At 40.5% G+C, this 22243-nt stretch overlaps 1 protein-coding gene across 3 annotated transcripts in view; it reads right to left on the reverse strand.

The window, feature by feature from the left end:
- The window catches only part of lrrcc1 (leucine rich repeat and coiled-coil centrosomal protein 1), a 165141-nt gene that overhangs the window by 11412 nt on the left and 131486 nt on the right, over nt 1–22243 (reverse strand). For all 3 annotated transcript variants that reach the window (XM_067979529.1, XM_067979530.1, XM_067979531.1), the window contains 2 exons: nt 14302–14476; nt 3858–4021 (listed from right to left, as the gene is read on the reverse strand). In XM_067979529.1, coding sequence (XP_067835630.1) covers nt 3858–4021; nt 14302–14476 — 339 coding nt within the window. The remainder of the gene's footprint in view (nt 1–3857; nt 4022–14301; nt 14477–22243) is intronic.

Here is a 22243-nt window from a genome sequence, read left to right on the forward strand (position 1 = left end):
TTTTATTCCAAATCAACCCGCACAATTTGAACTGTATTGCAAACACTAATTACCAGGCATAGATTTCAACACCAGAATGAAGAGGCAAAATGTTAAATTAATCTTTATGACTACTTGTAAGTTTAAAACACTCCTCTGCTACAGAGCTCAGCGTTTTCAGTAGCTCTGAAAACTATTATTTTGGACCTGACAATCCAATTTACTTCACCTAAATCTTAGGGATTTTTCAAAATGACAGAAAAGATCTGCTTCTGAGGTAGGAGTGGGAAAAAACACAGATCTAATTGTAAGACTATTCTATGACAAACCATCTAGTGGCTATTTTTAATTCAAAGCATGAATGAAGATGGCTTTGTGCATATATTTCATCTTAAGTCTTCAGATAGATTTTTGGGGTCTAGGGGAATCAAGGGATATGGGGATCGGGCAGGAAAGTGGAGTTGAGGTCGAAGATCAGCCGTGATCTTATTGAATGGCGGAGCAGGCTCGAGGAGTCATATGGCCTACTCTTGCTCCTAATTCTTATGTTAAAAGATTTTTTATTATAGAAATTTAAGGCAGAGGAGGCCGCCATTCGGCCTGTCGAGCCTGTGCCGGCCGAAACAGAGCTATCCAGCCTAATCCCACTTTCCAGCACCTGGTCTGTAGCCTTTCAAGTGAGTTCCAGACCTCCCCCACCCTCTGGGTGAAAAAAAATTTCCTCAGCTCCCCTCTAATCCTTTTACCAATTACTTTAAATCTATGCCCCCTGGTTATTGGCCTCTCTGCTAAGGGAAACAGGTCCTTCCTATCCACTCTATCGAGGCCCCTCATAATTTTATACACCTCAATTAAATCACCCCTCAGCCTTCTCTGTTCCAAAAAAAACTCCAGCCTATCCAATCTTTCCTCATAGCTAAAATTCTCCAGTCCTGGCAACATCCTCGTAAATCTCCTCTGTACCCTCTCTAATGCAATCACATCTTTCCTGTAATGTGATGACCAGAACTATACACAGTACTCAAGCTGTGGCCTAACTAGTGTTTCATACAGTTCTAGCATAACCTCCCTGCTCTTATACTCTATGCCTCGGCTAAAAAGGAAAGTATCCCGTATGCCTTCTTAACCGCCTTATCTACCTGTACTGCTATCTTCAGGGATCTGTGGATATGTACTCCAAGGTCCCTTTGTTCCTTTATACCTCTCAGTATCCTCCCATTTATTGTGTATTCCCTTGCCTTGTTTGCCCTCCCCAAATGCACTACCTCACACTTCTCTGGATTGAATTCCATTTGCCCACTTGACCAGTCCATTGATATCTTCCTGCAGTCTACAGCTTTCCTCCTCACCATCAACCACATGGCCAATTTTTGTATCATCTGCAAACTTCTTAATCATGCCCACTACATTTAAGTCCAAATCATTAATATACAACACAAAAAGCAAGGGACCTAGTACTGAGCCGTGTGGGACCCCACTGGAAACAGCCTTCCAGTCACAATAACATCCATCGACCATTACCCTTTGCTTCCTGCCACTGAGCCAATTTTAGATCCAACTTGCCACTTTCCCTTGGATTGCATGGACTTTTACTTTTCTGACAAGTCTGCCACGTGGGACCTTGTCAAAAGCCTTGCTAAAATCCATGTAGACTACATCAAATGTGCTACCTTCATCGACCCTCCTTGTTACCTCCTCAAAAAATTCAATCAAGTCAGTCAAACACCACCTTCCCCTTAACAAATCCATGCTGACTGTCCTTGATTAATCTGTGCCTTTCTAAATGATTTTTAATAATGTCCCTCAGAATTGTTTCCAATGATTTGCTCATCACCAAGGTTAGGCTTGTGGAAAACTATAAGCTTTGCCTTACTAAATTGACTTTCTAATACACTGAAACCATAAAGCTGACCATATTAATGTAGAAATATTGAACCATTATAGAAGCAAAGCATGATGGAATAAGTTGACCATGTTAGCTAACCAGCTGAATTTAATGAGAAGCTTGGAGTGTACACTTTCCCAGCAAAGACACTTTCCCAGCAAAGACACACAGAAGGGCTATTGTCTTTGCTTATGAGATAACTGTCTAACTAACAGAAATTAATGACCACATAACCTTGAGACCAAGACAGTCTCTACTGATAAGGGAGCTGTGTTGCTAAAGCAACGTACCTTTCCCAGATCCTGTGAGAGGCCACCGAGGGGAATGGGGGCCTGGGGGTTGGGTCCCTATTTTTGATTGACTAAAACACTTGAACCAATGAGATTGTACATGTACGCCTATATTCAATGATAGACAAACATTACTAAAGTAAGTGTATAAAAAGAAAGCTAAATCCTTTGTCTTTCGAAGTCGTAGCCTCAACCTTTGATTTGAGGTGGACTTCCCTTGTATACAAGCTTCTTGGTAATAAATTCTTACTTGTCTGAAAATAAGTGTTTTGGAGTTAATGCATTGTGCATAATAGGTAATTAAGTTTTCGACAGGCTGACTGGCCTGTAATTACTCAGTCTATCCCTTCCTCCCTTTTTAAACAATGGTACAATGTTAGCAGTCCTCCAATCCTCCGGCACCAGGCCTGTAGCCAGAGAGGACTGGAAAATGATGGTCAGAACTTCCACTATTTCCTCCCTTGCTTCATTTAACAGCCTAGGATACATTTCATCCAGGCCTGGCGATTTATCTACTTTCAAAGATGCTAATCCCCTTAATATTTCCTCCCTCATTGTTTATCCCATCCGATATTTCACACTCCTCCTCCGTAACTACAATGCCTGCATCGTCTCCCTCCCTTGTGAAGACAGATGCAAGTATTCATTAAGAACTATACCCACATCTTCTGCCTCCACACATAAATTATCTTTTTAGTCTCTAATAGGTCCTACTCTTTCCTTAGTTATCCTCTTGCTCTTTATGTATTTATAAAACATCTTTGGGTTTTCCTTGATTTTACTTGCCAGTATTTTTACTCTCTTTGCTTTCCTAATTTCCTTTTTAATTTCACCCTGCACTTTCTATACTCCTCTAGGCTTTCTGCAGCATTGAGCTCTCGGTATCTGACATAAGCTTCTCTTTTTCGCTGTATCTTACCTTGTATACTCCTTGACATCCAGGGGGCTCTAGGTTTGGGAGTCCCACCCTTTTTCTTTCTGGGAACATATTTGCTGTGAATCCTCACTATCTCCCCCTTGAATGCTTCCCACTGCTCTGACATTGATTTACCTTCAAGTAGTTGTTTCTAGTCCACTTTTGCTAAATCACTTCTCAGCTTAGTAAAATTTGCCATTCCCCAATTGAGAACTTTTAGTCCTGTTCAATCTTTGTCCTTTTCTATAACCACGCTAAATCTAACTGAATTATGATCACTACCACCAAAATGCTCTTCCACTGATACTCCTTCCACCTGCCCAGCTTCATTCCCTAAGTCTAGAACTGCCCCCTCTCTTGTTGGGCTTGCTATGTACTGGCTAAAAAAGTTCTCCTGAATGCATTTTAAGAATTCTGCGCCCTCTATATCTTTTACACTGATTCTATCCCTGTTAATATTAGGGTAGTTGAAATCCCCTACTTCCCCTATTACTGCCCTATTGTTTTTGCACTTCTCAGAAATTTGCCGACATATTTGCTCTTCTATCTCCCTCTGACTGTTTGGGGGTCTATAATATATTCCCAGCAGTGTGATTGCCCCTTTTTTGTTCTTTAGCTCAACCCATGTGGCCTCATTTCATGATCCTAACACATCATCCTTTCTCACAGCTGTAATTGTTTCTTTAACCAATATTGCCACCCCCCTCCTAGCAATCCTGTCCTATACTATATTGATTTCTTCCCCATTATTACAGTCGTTACAATATTTTTAGAATGAGAAACTTACTTCTTTAAGTTTTCTAATAGTTTCTGTTTGATCATCTACTATCTTTGTTTTTATCTTCAAAGCATTCATGTCCTGTTCGTTTTGTTTTTTCAGAGACTCCAGCTCTGAAGTTAATATTTCAATCCTTGCCTCCAGCCTTCCTCTGTCCTGAGCCAAAGAAGTGCCTGTATAATAAAAGGAGTACACTGATAGAAATCAGTCAAAAATACAAAATAACACATGCTACAAAAGTTATCATTTGCGTGACAGTAGGCAGTGCAGTCAATTTTGTCACACTGATCCCAATTTGCATAAAAGGTTTTGTGATGAATATATGTCCACATGATTTCAAAGTATCACATTTATTAGAACATTTTATATATTTAACTGCATCTTCACATTAAAGCCTGTTTAATGATGAAGACACTCACGATCTCCACAATGAAGGTGAATATAACATGAGAACACATGGACAATGTGGACAACCATTACACTATTAGCATGTAAACAAGTCACATTAATTAGTTAATCCTTTAATCCTCTCACCAGTTTTCATTATTTCTATAACCTGTGCTCTCAATTTTAAATTTTTAAAGCTTCTCTCTCTTCTCATTTTTAGTTCTGTTTTTACCCAGATTTTGAAGAGCCAACTTAATATCATAATTCGGTGAAAAACTGGGTGCATCACACTGGATATAATTAAAAAAGGTTCAGATATATTCATTCTAAATTAATTTGTGATTAAGCAATTAGGCTAAGTACTTACAGCAAAATCCAATGTACTGGTCACACTGGCGTAAAGGTCACACCCATGATTTTTACACCTGCCTACTAAAATCTATGAATTGCAATCCACGATATGCATATTAAAAACATTAATATTTAACGGGCTCGATTTTTGGACGTCCGAGCCGGCGGGTTCGTGGCGGGGGGGGCTCTGAAAATTGGAGCGTCCCAGGGCGGGTCCGGAGCGCTTTGATGCGCACGCAGCCCCCGCATGCGGGACTCCCGCCGGCAAGATACCACTTAAGGCAATTAATGTGATAGTTCAAGGTCGTTAGCAGATCTGCTTTGTAGGATATTTTAGGAGGGGTGGGATTTTCATCCCAACTGAGCGTGTTTCCCCTACTGTTGAAATGGACGTGTTGCAGCCACCAGCCTGTCACAGCTGCAAAGGTCCATTTGACAGGTGGGGGGGGGGCGGGGAAGACCCTCACTCATTGCAGGAGGCCACTCTGTCACTTTGGACAAAGTTTGGCCTCCACCACCCTCCTCCTAACAATAAAATTCACAAACTTGGAACCTCAACCCCGGTGTGCAGACACGTTTACCTACCTTGCAGATCCCCTCAAACGTACATCTTCCGGATGGGGGCAGCCACAGCTGCAGTCATGACCTCCTTGGAGGACGAACAGCATCACCAGCCTCGCCGGCCGCCTCTGACACGTGGAGCTCCACAACACAGTGCTGTGACACATCCACCTGCACAGCAGGAGGGTGGGCAACCGCAGAGAGAGACGCATCGCAGAAGGCACTACCTTCGCTACAGGGTCTACAGACTGAGGCTCAGCTTCCTGGACCCCTCTGAGCAGCAATGCACATGAAGACTGAGTTACTCGACATGTAGTCATGGACATCTGCAGCCTCCTTCAGGTCGAGCTGCTCCCGGCTGGCCCGAGCACCATCTTCTTACCTGTCGTTGTCAAAGTCACCACTGCCCTCAACAACTTCTCCGCATCCTTCCAGGGTGCCACCGGGGATATTGCCGACGTCTCTCAGTCGTCTGCACAAAAGAGCCTTGCAAATACACCTACACCCACTCTGCAGTGACACAATGGGTGGCATTGCTTATGGGTCTTCCTGGTGATCCTCAGGAAAAGACAAGATTTGCAAAGACATGGCAGTAGTGGTGACAATATAATAAGTAATGTGAGTTGATCAGAAATCAAATATAAGTAAAAACCATGACAAACCCTCAAACACCCTTGTGCATCCCCTTCATGCTCACGACACGTTTGCCTTATACTTCCTACTCCACGTGTCAGAGGCGGCTGGTGAGGCTGGTGATGCTGTTCGTCCTCCGAGGAGGCCATGACTGCAGCTGTGGCGGCCCCCATCCGGAAGATGTACGTTTGAGGGGATCTGCAAGGTAGGTAAATGTGTCTACATACCGGGGTTGAGGTTCCAAGTTGGTGAATTTTATTGTGTGGATGCATGCCCTTTGGCTGCAGCACAGGTAGTGGCAGGTTGGGTGAGGCTGACCGTGAAAGAGATGCATGAGAGGGTGAGTATGAGATAGAGCCATGAGATTGTATGAGAATTGGGTTGAGTGGTAGTGGTGGGATGAGTACTAGCGAGGCGAGTAAGTGCAGGTAAGATGAGGATGAGCTTTGAGTGGGTGTGAGGAGTGATGTGATAGAATAGTGTTGGCAGTGCAGAAGGAGATGTGGGGTGGGGGCGGTGATGTGGCAGATGGAGTGTAGGGGAATGAGTAAATGTACTCACTTCGGCTGACCTACTTAGGTCATTGAAGCACCTCCTGCACTGTAGACAGGTGCTGGTGACATCCTCCGCCACCTCGAGCCAGGCCTTCGTGGTGGCAGAGGCAGGCCACTTCCTCCTGCCCGCCGGGGAGAAAATCTCTGTCCTCCCCTTCCTCACCCCATCCAGTAGGACCTGGAGTGAGGCATCATTAAACCTGGGAGCAGCCTTCCCGCTGGGCTGCTCCATGCTGTAATTTTGGCTCCTTTCTGCAACGTCAGTCAGTGGAGGGCTGCCCCTTTAAATAGGGCTCCTCCAGCCTATGATGCGGGTGCGCAGTCCGCCCGCTGCGCAGCTTTCCGGCGCGAAACCTGGAAGCCAAGGTAAGTGCCTTCAATTAGGCTGCGATCGCGTGCGCAGCATCCCGAATTCACTGGGTGCGTTACCCATGCACCCAGTCGACCCCCCACTGCCAACCCGCCTCCCTCCTAATATCAAGCCCAACATGTACACTGAATTGTACAGTACATGCAAAGTAAAAAATCACACCTATCATTTTTCAATAATTCCCTGGTGAAAGGTTCCCTCAATTAATTTTATTTTTAACCTTCTGAAAAATCAGGTGAGTTATGGAAACGTATTCTTGGACAATTACAGTCAACTTCCATTAACTTGCAGTAGAGGAAGGTTAAAAACCTATAATCATAGCTTTTAGCAAGATAAAAATTTGAAAACAAATGTAACTATGCATCAATTTTTTTTGTTTAATAATTATTCTATTTAATTATGCAATGTTTGCTTTTCCTGCTAAACATTTATAGCAATATCTTGACAAACTGAATATGTATGGAGTGTAAAAGGAAAAGTAGATAGGGAGCAACATCATCAGCAGCTTTGCAGTATATGTTGCTGAGTGAGGCAACTGAGTGAGGCAACCGTATTGTGATTTAAATAGTATCAAGGCAATAGGGCCTCTAGTGTACAGACACATACATCAAGAGGCAGTCCTTCTATGTATTGTCAAAGGCACAGAACTGCTGACAAACATAAACAGCAGCTGGTGATGGTACTGGATGCTGCCAATATCTTTGCCTGCAGATGGGCTGAGCACTCAATCCATTAATAAAGCCAATCGATATGGTTGGAGGTCAAAGATAAAAACGGGCTTGTTACATTAGTGGGGGTGTATTATAGGCCTTCAAATTGTGGGAAGGGAAGGAAATGGAAGGGGTCATCTGCAGTCAGATTAGAGCAATGAAAAGTAATAACAAAATTGTGGTTCTGGGAGATTTTAATTAACCACTCATCGATTGTGACAGAGCACGCGTAAATGAAGAAATGAGAATGGAATTCCTAAAATATGTACAGAACTCCTTCCTCAAGCAGCCTGCAAGGGCGGAGGCATTGCTAGATCTGGTTTCAACTAGTGAAATAGATCAAGTAGATGAGCTAAATGTGGCAGTAGTGACCACAATATAATAAGGTTTAAGATCCACAGCAAAGGGAAAAATTCAGTACAAAAAATAAAATACCAGATTGGTTTAGGGCAGATTTTAGAAAGATGAGGAGGAAGCTAGATGAGGTGAGGTGGAAGGAGAAATTGGTACACTAGACTATAGAACAAGAGTGGCTTTCAAAATGAAATTGCAATGGTACAGAATAGGCATATTCCATTAAAAAAGGAAACTACTAGTAATTTTAGGCCTATGAGGACTATAAGAATAATAATTATGAAAAACTACAGGAGAATGAGAGAAAAAAAAGGTTAAGGAAATAAGGAAAGCTAAGAGCGATTTTGAGGGAAAAAATTCAAAAAATATCAAAAGGACCAGTGAAGTACTTTGTAAGTATATCAGTAAACATAGAATTGTTCAACGAGGTAGGCCCCCTGACAGGAGAGAATAGTCAATTTGTAGATGATCATAAGGTGGTGGAGGTATTTAATAAATACTTCACATCAGTATCTACTAAAGAGAAGGATGTCAGAGGAGGTGAATCCTAAAGTGGTTGAGAGCAAGATGAGCAGTATTATAATGGATGAGGAAAATTTTGGTTAGTTAAGCTAAAGAAAGATAAAGCAACAGGACCTGATGGGTTACATCCTGGGATCCTGATGGTGATGAAGGAGGAAATTGCAGATGCCCTAGAAATTATATTTCAGGGCTCTATTGAGTGTGTGTGTGTTCGAGAGGACTGGAGACTGGCCAATGTCGTACCCATTTTTAAAAAGAGAGTCAGGGCTAATCCGGATAATTATAGGCCTGTGTTTAATTAAGGATGAAATTACCACATACCGAGATAAAGAGAAAATAGTAAGAAGCAGCCAGCACATATTTCAAAAATGACGATCATGCTTGACAAACCTCAGAATTCTTTGAGGAGGTGACAAACGTGATAGATGGGGGGAAATGCAGTGGATGTAGAGTAGATGGACTTCAGGAAAGCCTTTGACAAGGTATCACACAACAAATTATTAGAAAAGATAAAAGGGCAGATAATTAGGGGGAGGATAGCAAATTCGTTGGAAAACAGAGGAGGAGTTAAGGGCAGTTTTGCAGAGTGGTTGGGAGTAGATAGTGGTATCCCTCAGGGTTCATTTCTGGGGCCAAGTGTGTACCTCAATGATTTGGATACAGTCCTAGAGGAAGTGGTGTCAAAATCTGCAGATGATACCAAAATAGGAGGGATAGTTAATTCTTTAAAAAACAAAGGAAACTGTAAAGGGATATTGATAAGATGGGGGATTGGGCTAAAAAGTGACAGGTGGAATTCAATGTCAGTGTGAGGTGAGAAAAATAACAGCAGTAATTATACTCTGAATGGAAGTAGGCTTAGTCTGTGGAAGAGCAGGGGGGTTAGGGGAACAGGTTCACAGAACATTAAGGTAGAAAACATCTCAGAGAAAGAAAGAGATGGTATGAAGAGAAAAAAATTAACATTGAAAGTATTTCCCTTTCCTTTAAATCTCCATACAAAGAACTAAAGGTAACATTGCTTATAAAACCACAAGGTGGCATTAAAGTTTTACGTATAATCTTATTAACTTTAGAATAATCTAAAGCTTCTCACAAATACATTGGAGTACATTTGAACGAATTACATTATCAGCCATGGTGAAATAGTATAGATCTTATTTTTATACTCAGAAATTCTAACAATTCTGGTTCTGTATAGAAAATCTAAATCATCTTTAGATCATTATTTTGTTACTGCCATGTTTCACTGCCCTTTTACTTTCTCCTTTATTGATATTTACAATACTTTATAAAGAATTATTGGGTAGAAATCACAATACTTATCAAATTCCTCTGCTATTTTAATTAAAATGCTATCCAATTTAAAACAAACATGTTGATGATTACATTCAAACAGCAGAGGAATTTGATACAAATACGGTAACATTGCCAACAATAATTTCTACTTTTATATCTTACCGTGTCATAAAATTCAATAGATAATAATTTATTTAAGATAAACAACATAGCAGGTATTGATGATCTTTCCAGCTTCAAGGTGCCATGTTAGAGTTTTTAAAATAGATTACTGAACTTGGATTAAAGCAGAATACATTTTAGATGGTTTGAATTATATCCAAAGAAATTTGGACAGGCTAAGTCAGTGAGCAGAGATGACAGATGCAGCCCAACATTGATAAGTTTAAAGTTCATGAGATTAGATGAAAGAAACGTGAATGTGGAGCACATATTAAATGGCAACATGCTTCAAGAAACAGAGCAGGAAAGAGATCTAGAGGTTTTGGTGGGTAGATCTTTAAAAACATTTGTTCTGTGTTTGAGGCAGTTGAGAAAGCAAATAAAACATTGGAATGCATAGCTAGGGGCATAATTTATGAGTTAAAGGGGCTAATGTTGAAGTTGTTTTTGGCTTTGGTGAGACTGCTCCTCGAGTTTTCCTCTCTGAATTACAAAAAAAATATAGAGCCATTAGAGGGTGTTCAGAAGAGGGCTATGAGGCTAATTCCTGAACTTAGGGGGCTGAGTTATAAAGAAAGATGGTTTACCATAGTACTTTATTCTCAGAAGAGGCGGATGGCGGCGGGGGGGGGGGGGGGGGGGGGGTGGTTGGAATTTGATAGAGGTCTTTAAAATTTTCAGGTACATGGAGAAATTTGATCCAGAAAATGAACAGGAATTAAGGGCTTTGGGACATGTTTTCTTTGATACCCTTAACTTTAAACTAGGACATTTAGGCAACATTATTTCAGTAAGGAGGTGACTGAAATATGGTATCGATTTCCAGTTGAGACGGTGGAGCAGAAAAACATGGCATGTTTTTAAAATAGGACTGGATTTATTTCCATTAGTAAATAGATACAAAGCTATTAATTGTAGAATCACAGTAGGGAACCTGATGGGTGGTTTGGGAATATCCTGTATGGATCAATGATCTTCTCCTGTCCAAAATGTTAGTATGTTACATTCACCTGCAAACATTTCCTTAGCTGTTCGATACACAAAAGTACATATTCTTACATAAGCAAGTTAAAAAGTTGCTTTAGCGAAGGACCCAAAATTCATCGCATTCCTAGCCTAGCAAAAGTGCAACTAGACAATAATGTTCCATAAGCAAGTACTCAACTGCTGCCTGAAAATATACAAAACAAATAAAACAGTTTAAGGATAGCTGATTAAGTATTACATTATCACTTCTTGTGATAAAGTTTACATTAATTTATAGTCCCAAAATTCCATTGTGCTGCATGAACCCAAATTTTCAATGAATGATGGGCATCAACCTCACTTCATGCTGCTCAGTGGAGACCAGGAGGGGGCAGTAGCAAGAATCTTCACACTGATAACTGCCATTGCAGAATGGAGCAGATGCACAGAAGACAAATAGTTTATTATATAGAATCATAGAAAGGTTAGTGCATGGAAGGAGGCCAATCGAGTCATCGAGTCCGCGCCGACTCTATGCAAGAGCAATCCAGCTAGTCCCACTCCCCCGCCCTATCCCCATAGCCCTGCAAATTTTTTTCTTTCAAGTACTTATCCAGTTCCCTTTTGAAGGCCATGATTGAATCTGCCTCCACCATCCCCTCGGACAAAGCATTCCAGATCCTAATCACTCGCTGAGTAAAAAAGGTTATTTGTTCCCCAAATCAAATAACTTTTCCTAAAAAGAACTTTAAACAATCTATTTAATTTCAAGAGAAGATTCTGCAAAATTTCTCAGTGCTCCCAACGTAAATAAACTACTATGAATTTACCTTCATAAGTAATAATAAAATTGATCAGAACATCCAAATGGGGTGGGAGCTATGCAAGGGGGTAAAAATAGACTCCCTACAATATAGGTTAATCTAGGTCAATATTGAGTACTGTGATTCTATGCCACCCATTCTTGCTGTAATGTTACAATTTGGCGCTAATTTACATACTGTAAACAAGTAAGTATTGCAGGTTATGCCACTGATTTAAAAAATTCTGAAAACTTAGCGTATACAAGCCCAGTTCATATGCAAATTGCGTACAAATGGGTTTCACTACATATGAATTAGTCACTGGGTTTCTCAGTCAGTCTCAATGGCCTATGTCTTAGTAGGCATTTCAAGGAAGCTTGAGGGAACCAAAATCCCGTGATTAAGGAGTTGTGTTAAAATATACTAGTTTCTAGGTGTGACCAAAACAGATGCATAATGAACCCCATTCCATATCGTATAATGGGTATACAACAAAGCTTAACAAGAAGGACTGGTGTGTAGCAGACAGAATGTAGTGATAACAATGAATAATTTGGAATTAGATTTCTCTATTTTGGGCCTATACAGATAGCAAATGCATTTTTTAGCTACAAGAACTTCAATTATAGAATTAGCAATGCCCTTTTGGCCTTTTTCCTTCCGCCAGACCAAATGAAACTTGGACTGTCATGTACTCTACTCAATTTAATCTTTTGAGGGAGGTGAATATCCCTAACTAGAAAGAATTCCAGAGATGACATTTCCACAGACTCTGCAGCACAGGAGCAATCTTGTTCCATGGAATATTTGATTATCATTATCTATGTCTAAATTTACTCATATAATTTCCAATCACATTTCAAAGAGATATAGAGCTCTTTTATTAAAAGAAACACAGGAATTAATCAATAAAACAATAAATTCTTTGATGGGAATTAATATACAAATATACTACACTGTGCGGGGAAAATATTTCATCTAATCTAGTTTTGCTTTAGGCATACTAATTTAGTACTTGTTAAATTAAAGTACAATTTAGTACAATTAAAGTTTAAGTTTCATTATCTGCTTATGGGAGTCTGGGGGAGATTGGGTTAGAATATTGTTGTTTCAACTTTGGGTTTAAATCCAACAGATTGATGGGATCTGTACTCTGCCAGCTCTAAAAGTTCAATGTGAAATGGGTTTGGGCAGTCTCAACCGAGTTTCTAGTGGGCATTGGTCCACAGGACAATTCTCTTTCAATGTTTTCAAGATCTTCCAAAATAGTGACTGGCTAAATAACTAGTTGATGAACTAGTGACTATCCTCTTTGGGGAAGAATGGGAAGGTAAGTAGGTTCTCTTTGGGGTGGAGTTGCTTGCAAGATGCCACACCTGGAAACATAAATTCAGAAATGCAGACTTGGTAATCCGATAGATGAATAAGACAATTCAGCAGTACTCTGGGGCACTAATGATGATCGACAGCCAGACTGGCTCACTAATGAAACCTGGAGGGACTGGGATTCTTCCTAATCAGTTTCTGATAACCTTGCAAATCAATACCCTAATGAATGTGGTAGTCCTAGCTACACCAGCAGTGGGAGCTCAACCAATGCTGGTTAAGAAAGAACAAACTTACATTTATATAGCACTTTTCATGTCCTCAGGTATTCTAAAGGGCTACACAGCCGATTAATTACTTTTGAAGTGTAATGGTTGTTTTGTAGGCAAACGCGGCAGCCGATTTGCATACAGTAAGGTCCCACAAAGAGCAGTGAGATGAATGATCTGTTAATTTGTTTTTGGTCATGGTGATTGAGGGAGGAATGTTGGCCAGGAGACTGGGAAAACTTCCTGCTGTTCTTCACAAAAATGCCATGGGATGTTGCACATCTGACAGGGCCTTGGTTTAACATCTGATCCAAAAGATTTTCTCCATCAATGCAGCACTTCCTCAGTATGGTACTCCTGCGCACTCAGGAATTCCTATGCTTTGGCATAACTGCCTAAGATCCAAGTTCACCTCCCTCTGATTCCTCCTCCAGAATCAGCAAATATAGTGGTAACCCCAGTGGCACACTGATAGTCAGAAGTGTGGCATGGTAAATAACACTGGGCAAACACCCATAAATGGCAGGTAGGATCCCAAATGAGAAAAACTAATACAGTGGTTGGGTGGGGAAACAATGGCAGAAAAAAAGGTTGAATAAAGATTTCCTCTTAAGACTGCAAGCCACAAATTCAATCAGCAACACCTTCCTGATGCCAAGACCAGGTTATGGAGGTGGGGGTGGGAGTGGGGGAGGGGCAGAAAGAGAACTCATTTAAATAATTTTGGCATTTCTGATGATAGAAGTGAATGCTACGTGTGCTTGCTTGCCCTCTGCTCTCCCGGTGCTTTTTTGCTCACATTGTGTTTTAGCCGAACAGCAGGCCCAAACCTTGTGCATCCAATAATGCAATTGATGCAATCAGACTGAACCTAATATTGAGATGTGTATTAAGGTTTCTGTGAATTTTTTGAAAATTAAAAACCCAGTTGTCACTGCGTTTTTGTTTCTTTACAGCTTTTAAAATAATTCAGCTTAGTCGGTTTTGACCTCCCTATTCAATTTTTTCTCGAACTTTCATGACTCATGGGCATATAAAGCCTTTGCTATTTTAATTACTGGAAAAGGACTTGGTGCTATAACTTTCATTACTTATCACTTGGTTGGATTTGAAGTTGAGGATGTAAAAGTAGGCATTAAAATCTATAATTTTTCAGCTGATGCAGTTAAATAAAACACAGTCTTACCTTGTTGGGCTAACTCTTGTCCCCATATCCTCTTTTCAGCTCGAAGGCCATCAATCACAGACTCCTGTGCAGTTAGCTGTGAAATCAATCTAGATTTCTCCTGCTTAAGTAGCTCAATCTGAACAGTTTTTTTCTTATCTTCTTCAGCTATGTGTTCCAATGCTCGAATCCGGCTCTATTAAAATTGAGGAGAATTTCAAAAATCAAAATGCATACAATAATCTTTACCAGGATTATTTATGTAGAGATTCTCCCACTTGTGTGCTGTAACTTTGGCGGCAGAACCGCGGAAACCCTGGTAAAACAGAGTAGATGGTGTTAACGTTTTTCTGGGTTTCTGCGGCTCTTCCACTGAAATTACAGCAAACGAGTGGGAGAACCTCCAAGGAAATTCACCCCCTTTAAAGCTAACCGACTGATGTACCAACTGGCAGTGAAGTGTTAAAATGCTGATCGGAAAACCAAAATGCCCCAAAGCAATGATGATTTTTTCCAAATAATCATTAAAATGACTATATGCAATCATACTTTGTCAGTCTGCAACATCTGTATATAGAAATGAAGTCTAAGAAAGCGTGATGAAATTGAAATGCTGAATCAAACCTTACCACTTATTTACAAGATGTGAGCAGTGCAAATTTGAAATTTGTCTGGATCATATTAGGACATGCACACTAGGCTTAACTGTTCCTGACAATGTCCTCATGCATGCAAGTTGATACCAATTTGCTGCTTATCTTGACCTTTTTTGTCTGTCCTAACTACTTGAATGTAGCAGGATTCCATTGTATCCATTTTTACTTCAACAAAATATGTCTCCTTATCCAAGGAAGGATATACTTGCCTTGGAGGCGGTACAACGAAGGTTCACTAGATTAATTCCTTGGATGAGAGGGATGTCCTATGAGGAGAGGTTGAGTAGAATGGGCCTATATTCTCTAGAGTCTAAAAGAATGAGAGGTGATCTCATTGAACCATATAAGATTATTAGGGGGCTTGACAGGGTAGATGCTGAGAGATTGTTTCCCCGGCTAGAGAGTCTAGAACTAGGGGGCATAGTCGCAGGATAAGGGGTCAGTCATTCAAGACTGAGATGAGGGGGAATTTCTTCACGTAGTGAGTTGTGAATCTTTGGAATTCTCTACCCCAGAGGTCTGTGGATGCTGAGTCATTGAATATATTCAAGGCTGAGATGGATAGATTTTTGGACTCTAGGGGAATCAAGGGATATGGGGTTTGGGTGGGAAAGTAGAGTTGACGTCAAAGATCAGCCATGATCTGATTGAACGGCGTAGCAGGCTCGAGGGGCTGTATGGCCTACTCCTGCTCCTATTTCTTATGCTCCTATAAATGGTCCGTCAAATTGACAATGTTGGATTCATTATCAAATGCACTAGTTTTACAATTGTGAATTATAATAATGCACTGCACAGTGTAATGAAAATTGATTACAAGGATCAGAATTAAGGCTCATGAAGAGCTGTGGCTGAACAGTTATTATACATCATGATATGAACCACTGAAAATTTATGAAATTCCTTCATGTGATTAAAAGGTTAGAATTATCTGCATTCTTGAGCTTCCTCCTTCCAGAAACTAGGGGATCCTGAATAAGAAATAGGAGCAGGAGTAGGCCATATGGTCCCTCGAGCCTGCTCCGCCATTCAATCAGATCGTGGCTGAACTTTTATCTCAACTTCACTTTCCCGCCCTATCCCTATGTTCCTTGATTCCTTTAGTGTCCAAAAATCTGTCAATCTCAGTCTTGAATATACTCAATGACTCAGCATTCACAGCCTTCTGGGGTAGAGAAATCCAAAGATTCACAACCCTATGAGTGAAGAAATTCCTCCTCATCTCGGCCCTAAATGGCTGACCCCTTATCTTTAGACTATGACCCCTGGATCTAGACTCTACAGCCAGGGGAAACAGCCTTTCAGCATCTACCCTGTCAATGCTAAGAATTTTTTACGTTTCAATGAGATCACCTCTCATTCTTTTAGACTCCAGAGAATATAGGCCCATTCTACTCAATCTCTCCTCATAGGACAACCCTCTCATCACAGGAATCAATCTAGTGAACCTTCGTTGCAACCCCTCTTAATCACTTACAAAAACGCTTATTACAAAAAAGGATAATTGTTAATCCTGGATGCATTACCTCAGACACGGCAGGTATAAGGGTGCATAGGAGACTCAATCTGCTTATGGAAACTGCCTTTTGCTTTGAACATCAGATCAAACTGTTGGAAGAAAGCCCAAACTATACAGGCTAGCTGTACCAAAATAATGAAAGTAAGTTCTTTGTTTGCTTTCTAGTGATCTATAGGTTGAAATGAGAATACTATGTTATAAAGATTTTCAAATGTCTTTAAAGTTATGCCCATAAAACTTCAGAATGGCAAAAGAATATAGTTAACTTGAGGCCCGATCAGGAATAGGTTTTTAAGGTGAGTTGCAGCTTCTTTCTTTGGGCATTACTACTGTACCTGTTGTGCAAGTCAGGTACTTGCAGTGGCATAATTCATGGTGCAATGAAATGTTATGAGACTTTGTGAAAGACCATTAAAAATCTGGTTTCTGCTTGAAGATTCTGTTTCATGTAGAAGTACGCGAACAGGTGTTCAGTGTACACACAGGAGATGCAAGATGAATTACGAATAGTGGTAGTAATGTGACCCTGTGTGTGTTTGTAGCTTGTATTGCAAGACTGTCAGGCTAAATTGTTTTAATGCTCATCAATTGACTGATAATTACGAACCAAGCCAAACATTTACCCATGATTCTTCATTAGTCATCACAAGGGAACAGTTTAGTTCTGATCTTATTCTGATGGCAGATGCAATTTCATACACTAAACTCTCTTTTCATCCTGTTCACAGATATGCCAAATATATTGTTAATGATTGCATTAGAGGTTGTCATAATTTGCCAACTGTCATACCTTGGACAAGGACGATCATTCTTTCTTTCTGATGGTGATTTATCTGCACCATATTTTTTCAAAACGCTGTATTTGTATTCTTAAATGCACTAGAAAATCTCTTGTTGTGTTGCTCATGGTGAATTGGTGGTTAAGATGTTGTGAAGGGAGGAGGCTGGGATGGGGAGGGACAAACATTGCCTCAGAGGGAATTTGGAGAATAGGCAGAAGAATATAATTATTAAAGGAGCTATAATTTGGCAGTGTGTGTTGAAATGTTAGTTTGATGTACAAGGAGTGCAGAATGTGGGTTTGCCTCTCTATTGCTTGATTGTGATCCTGATCTCATTGTGCTGTATAGAAGGGAGATAAAATTGTAATGTGAGTCACACATTTCCTGGGAACAGCTATCAATGCAAGTAGGAGCAGCTTACTGTTGCTCCTGGCAGTGGGCAATTGCCTATCCCTAGCGGAAATTACAAAAATTGAGCATCAATGATAGAGGCCTAGGAGCAGGTGAGCTACTCACATCATGGTTAATAGTGCATGGCATTAATGCCTTCAGATGAAGAGGTGGAGAGGGGAGAAAATTGATGGGAAAATGAGCAAAATAATCCTTTAAGAAGAAAAAAAGATGAAAAGAATAAAGTTACGAAGAGGCCCGAGAGGCACATACACAAAAAAAATCAACTGAAGATAATTAAAATGAATATTAAAAAAGATTGACCCCCAAGTAAAGATTGGGTTTACCTACTTCAAAAATCTAGTTTAGGCCTGTCAAGTAACTCCTTTAAAGGAATATTTAGTCTAAATACATAAAAGTAAATTTATCAGAAAAAATGTTAACCTTTAAAAAGATTATCTTTCTGTAAAGACTGAATGCCCAAATTGCAAATGCTTTAAAACTTAAATAATCCCATAAGATTTTTCTAATTTCCTTCTAAACTTATAGTGTACAGCCATTTACAAGCTGAATCACGCATTCTGGATATTTGTTTGTTCAAGTGCAGTGACTCTTCTAGTTTGCAGGAAACCAGAGCACCAAGTGTGTACGACCCATTTAATTTGGTCACACTGATATTGAACCCACCTCCAGTGAGAATCCTGGCAGGTAGCGTATCGGACTTACATCAGTAAATAGTCACAACTGTTCAATACACATCATGTATTGTGGATCTTAATGGAGGCAGAGCAGCCAAAACAAAGGTACTCTACACTATGATATTTGCATCAGATTTATTCGGTTATGAGCATAAATTCAGCAAAATAATACACCATGTATAAAATACTGTAGATAACATCACTTTATAATGTCTGAATTTCCACTATCTTGATGGATAAAGTTGAGACCATGAAGAATTTAAAGGATTGAACTGGAAGTAAGTTGTAGTAGAGAGGCTTCATCTCCAAGCGGGACTCAGTATACCTATGAGAAGTCTATCTCATGTGACCATACCATTGTCATTTCCATAGTCACTTTCATTTCAGTCTAACACAGATTTCATGCTGTAATCAAGAAAATATGAGAGGAAAAATAGCTACCCATAACCAAGAAAGAGTTCCTGCAGTTAAGGAGAAATTTATAACTATGTCCTCGCGGGGGTGTTTGCTAGTGCTGTTGGGGAAGGTTTAAACTAGAGTGGCAGGGGGATGGGAACCTGAGCGGGGAGTCAGAAGGGAATAAAATTGAGAGCAGCAAGAGAGGGGAAGACCCAGGGGAAATCTACAATACAAATAGTACAAACAGTTGTTCAAGAACAAGTGAAAGGGAAAAGTGTAGAGCAGCGGAAAGAAAGTGTACTTTAGGCACGACAGAAAAAAAAACTAGAAGGCGTAAGGCGATTAACCCAGCATCAAAGCTGTGGCAGGGGGTTGGAAACCTGAGCAGGGAGACAGAGGAAAGTGTGTCAGGAAGGGACAGAAGGTATGGAGTAAAAGGTAAAGTGTTAAAAAAGGAAAAAGCAGGAACTAAGTGTCACAAAACATATTTGAAAGTTCTTTATCTGAATGCACGTAGCATTCATAACAAAATGGACGAGTTAACGGCACAAATAACTACGTATGGGTATGATCTTGTGGCCATTACAGAAACATGGCTGCAGGGTGACAACGACTGGGAATTAAATATGCCAGGTTATTTAACAATCAGGAAGGATAGGCAGGAAGGAAGGGGAGGTGGGGTGGCTATGTTAGTAAAGGAAGGAATCACTGTAATACAGAGAAATTACATTGGGACAAAGGATCAGGATAATGAAACAGTTTGGGTAGAGATAAGGAATAATAAGGTGAAAAAAACACTAGTGGGCGTAGTATATAGGCCTCCTAATAGTTGCAACTCTGCTGGAAGAAGTATTAATCAGGAAATAGTCGGGGCATGTAATAAGGGAACAGCTATAATTATGGGGGATTTTAACTATCATATTAACTGGACAAATCAAATTGGGCAGGGCAGCCTTGAGGAAGAGTTTATTGAGTGTATTAGGGATGGATTTCTTGAGCAGTATGTAACTGATCCTACAAGGGGGAAAGCAACCTTGGACCTGGTCCTGTGTAATGAGCCAGGATTAATTAATAATGTCCTAGTTAAGGATCCCCTTGGAATGAGTGACCATAACATGGTTACATTCCATATCCAATTAGAGGGTGAGAAGGTTGGTTCTCAAACAAGCGTACTGAGCTTGAATAAAGGAGACTATGATGGTATGAGAGCGGAATTGATTAAAGTGGACTGGGAAAATAGATTAAAGGGTAAGACGGTACATGAGCAGTGGTGTTCATTCAAGGAGTTATTTTACAACTTTCAAAAAAAAAATATTCCACTGAGGAAAAAAGGGTGTAAAAGAAATGACAGCCATCGTGGCTAAATAAAGAAATTAAGGACAGTATCCGACTAAAAACATGGACATATAAGGTAGCCAAACTTAGTGGGAGGATAGAAGATTGGGAAGTCTTCAAAAGACAGCAAAAAGTAACTAAAGGATTGATTAAGAAAGGGAAGATAGATTATGAAAATAAATTAGCAAAAAATATAAAAACAGATAGCAAGAGTTTCTATAGTTATATAAAAAGAAAAAGGGTGGCTAAGGCAAACGTAGGTCCCTTAGAGGATGAGACTGGGAAATTAATGGTGGGAAACATGGAAATGGCAAAAATGCTGAACAATTATTTTGTTTCAGTCTTTACGGTAGAGGACACTAAGAATATCCCAACACTGGACAAACAGGGGGCTCGAGGGGGAGAGGAGCTAAATACGATTAAAATCACTAAGGAATTGGTACTCAGTAAAATAATGGGACTCAAGGCGGATAAATCCCCTGGACCTGATGGCTTACATCCCAGGGTCTTGAGGGAAGTGGCAGTAGGGATTGTGGATGCTTTGGTAATAATTTTCCAAAATTCTCTGGACTCGGCAAAGGTCCCGGCAGATTGGAAAACTGCCAATGTAACACCCTTATTTAAAAAGGGTAGTAGGCAGAAGGCTGGAAATTATAGACCAGTTAGCCTAACATCTGTGGTGGGTAAAATTTTGGAATCTATTATCAAGGAGACAGTAGCGGAACATTTGGATAAACATAATTTAATAGGACAAAGTCAGCATGGCTTTACGAAGGGGAAGTCATGTCTGACAAATTTGCTTGAGTTCTTTGAGGACGTAACGTGCAGGGTGGATAAAGGGGAACCAGTGGACGTAGTGTATTTGGACTTCCAGAAGGCATTCGACAAGGTGCCACATAAAAGATTATTGCTCAAGATAAAGAATCACTGGATTGGGGGTAATATTCTGGCATGGGTGGAGGATTGGTTATCTAACAGGAAGCAGAGAGTTGGGATAAACGGTTCATTCTCGGACTGGCAACCAGTAGCCAGTGGTGTTCCGCAGGGGTCGGTGCTGGGTCCCCAACTCTTTACAATCTATATTAACGATTTGGAGGAGGGGACCGAGTGTAACATATCAAAGTTTGCAGATGATACAAAGATGGGAGGGAAAGTGGAGAGTGAGGAGGACATAAAAAACCTACAGGGGGATATAGACAGGCTGGGTGAGTGGGCGGAGATTTGGCAGATGCAATACAATATTGGAAAATGTGAGGTTATGCACTTTGGCAGGAAAAATCAGAGAACAAGTTATTATCTTAAAGGCGAGAAACTGGAAAGTACTGCAATACAAAGGGATCTGGGGGTCCTAGTGCAAGAAGATCAAAAAGTTAGTTTGCAGGTGCAGCAGGTGAACAAGAAGGCCAACGGAATGTTGGCTTTTATTGCTCGGGGGATAGAATATAAAAACAGGGAGGTATTGCTGCAGTTATATAAGGTATTGGTGAGACCGCACCTGGAATACTGCATACAGTTTTGGTCTCCATACTTAAGAAAAGACATACTTGCTCTCGAGGCAGTACAAAGAAGGTTCACTCGGTTAATCCCGGGGATGAGGGGGCGGACATATGAGGAGAGGTTGAGTAGATTGGAACTCTACTCATTGGAGTTCAGAAGAATGAGAGGCGATCTTATTGAAACATATAAGATGCGGTAAGGATGTTCCCAAGGATGGGTGAAACTAGAACTAGGGGGCATAATCTTAGAATAAGGGGCTGCTCTTTCAAAACTGAGATGAGGAGAAACTTCTTCACTCAGAGGGTGGTAGGTCTGTGGAATTTGCTGCCCCAGGAAGCTGTGGAAGCTACATCATTAAATAAATTTAAAACGGAAATCGACAGTTTCCTAGAAGTAAAGGGAATTAGGGGTTACGGGGAGCGGGCAGGAAATTGGACATGAATTTAGATTTGAGGTTAGGATCAGATCAGCCATGATCTTATTGAATGGCGGAGCAGGCTCGAGGGGCCGATTGGCCTACTCCTGCTCCTATTTCTTATGTTCTTATTCAAACTGTAATTGTAGGAAAGAGCAGTATTTTTTTATCTTCAGATTTGGGCAATTACCTGTCCCTAGTTGCCCCAAGAGCATTAAGAGTCAACCACACAGTGTGGGACTGGAGTCACATGTCGGCCTGACTGTGCAAGA

This window comes from Heptranchias perlo, chromosome 3 (assembly GCF_035084215.1).
Source record: "Heptranchias perlo isolate sHepPer1 chromosome 3, sHepPer1.hap1, whole genome shotgun sequence".
NCBI classification, from domain to species: Eukaryota; Metazoa; Chordata; class Chondrichthyes; order Hexanchiformes; family Hexanchidae; genus Heptranchias; species Heptranchias perlo.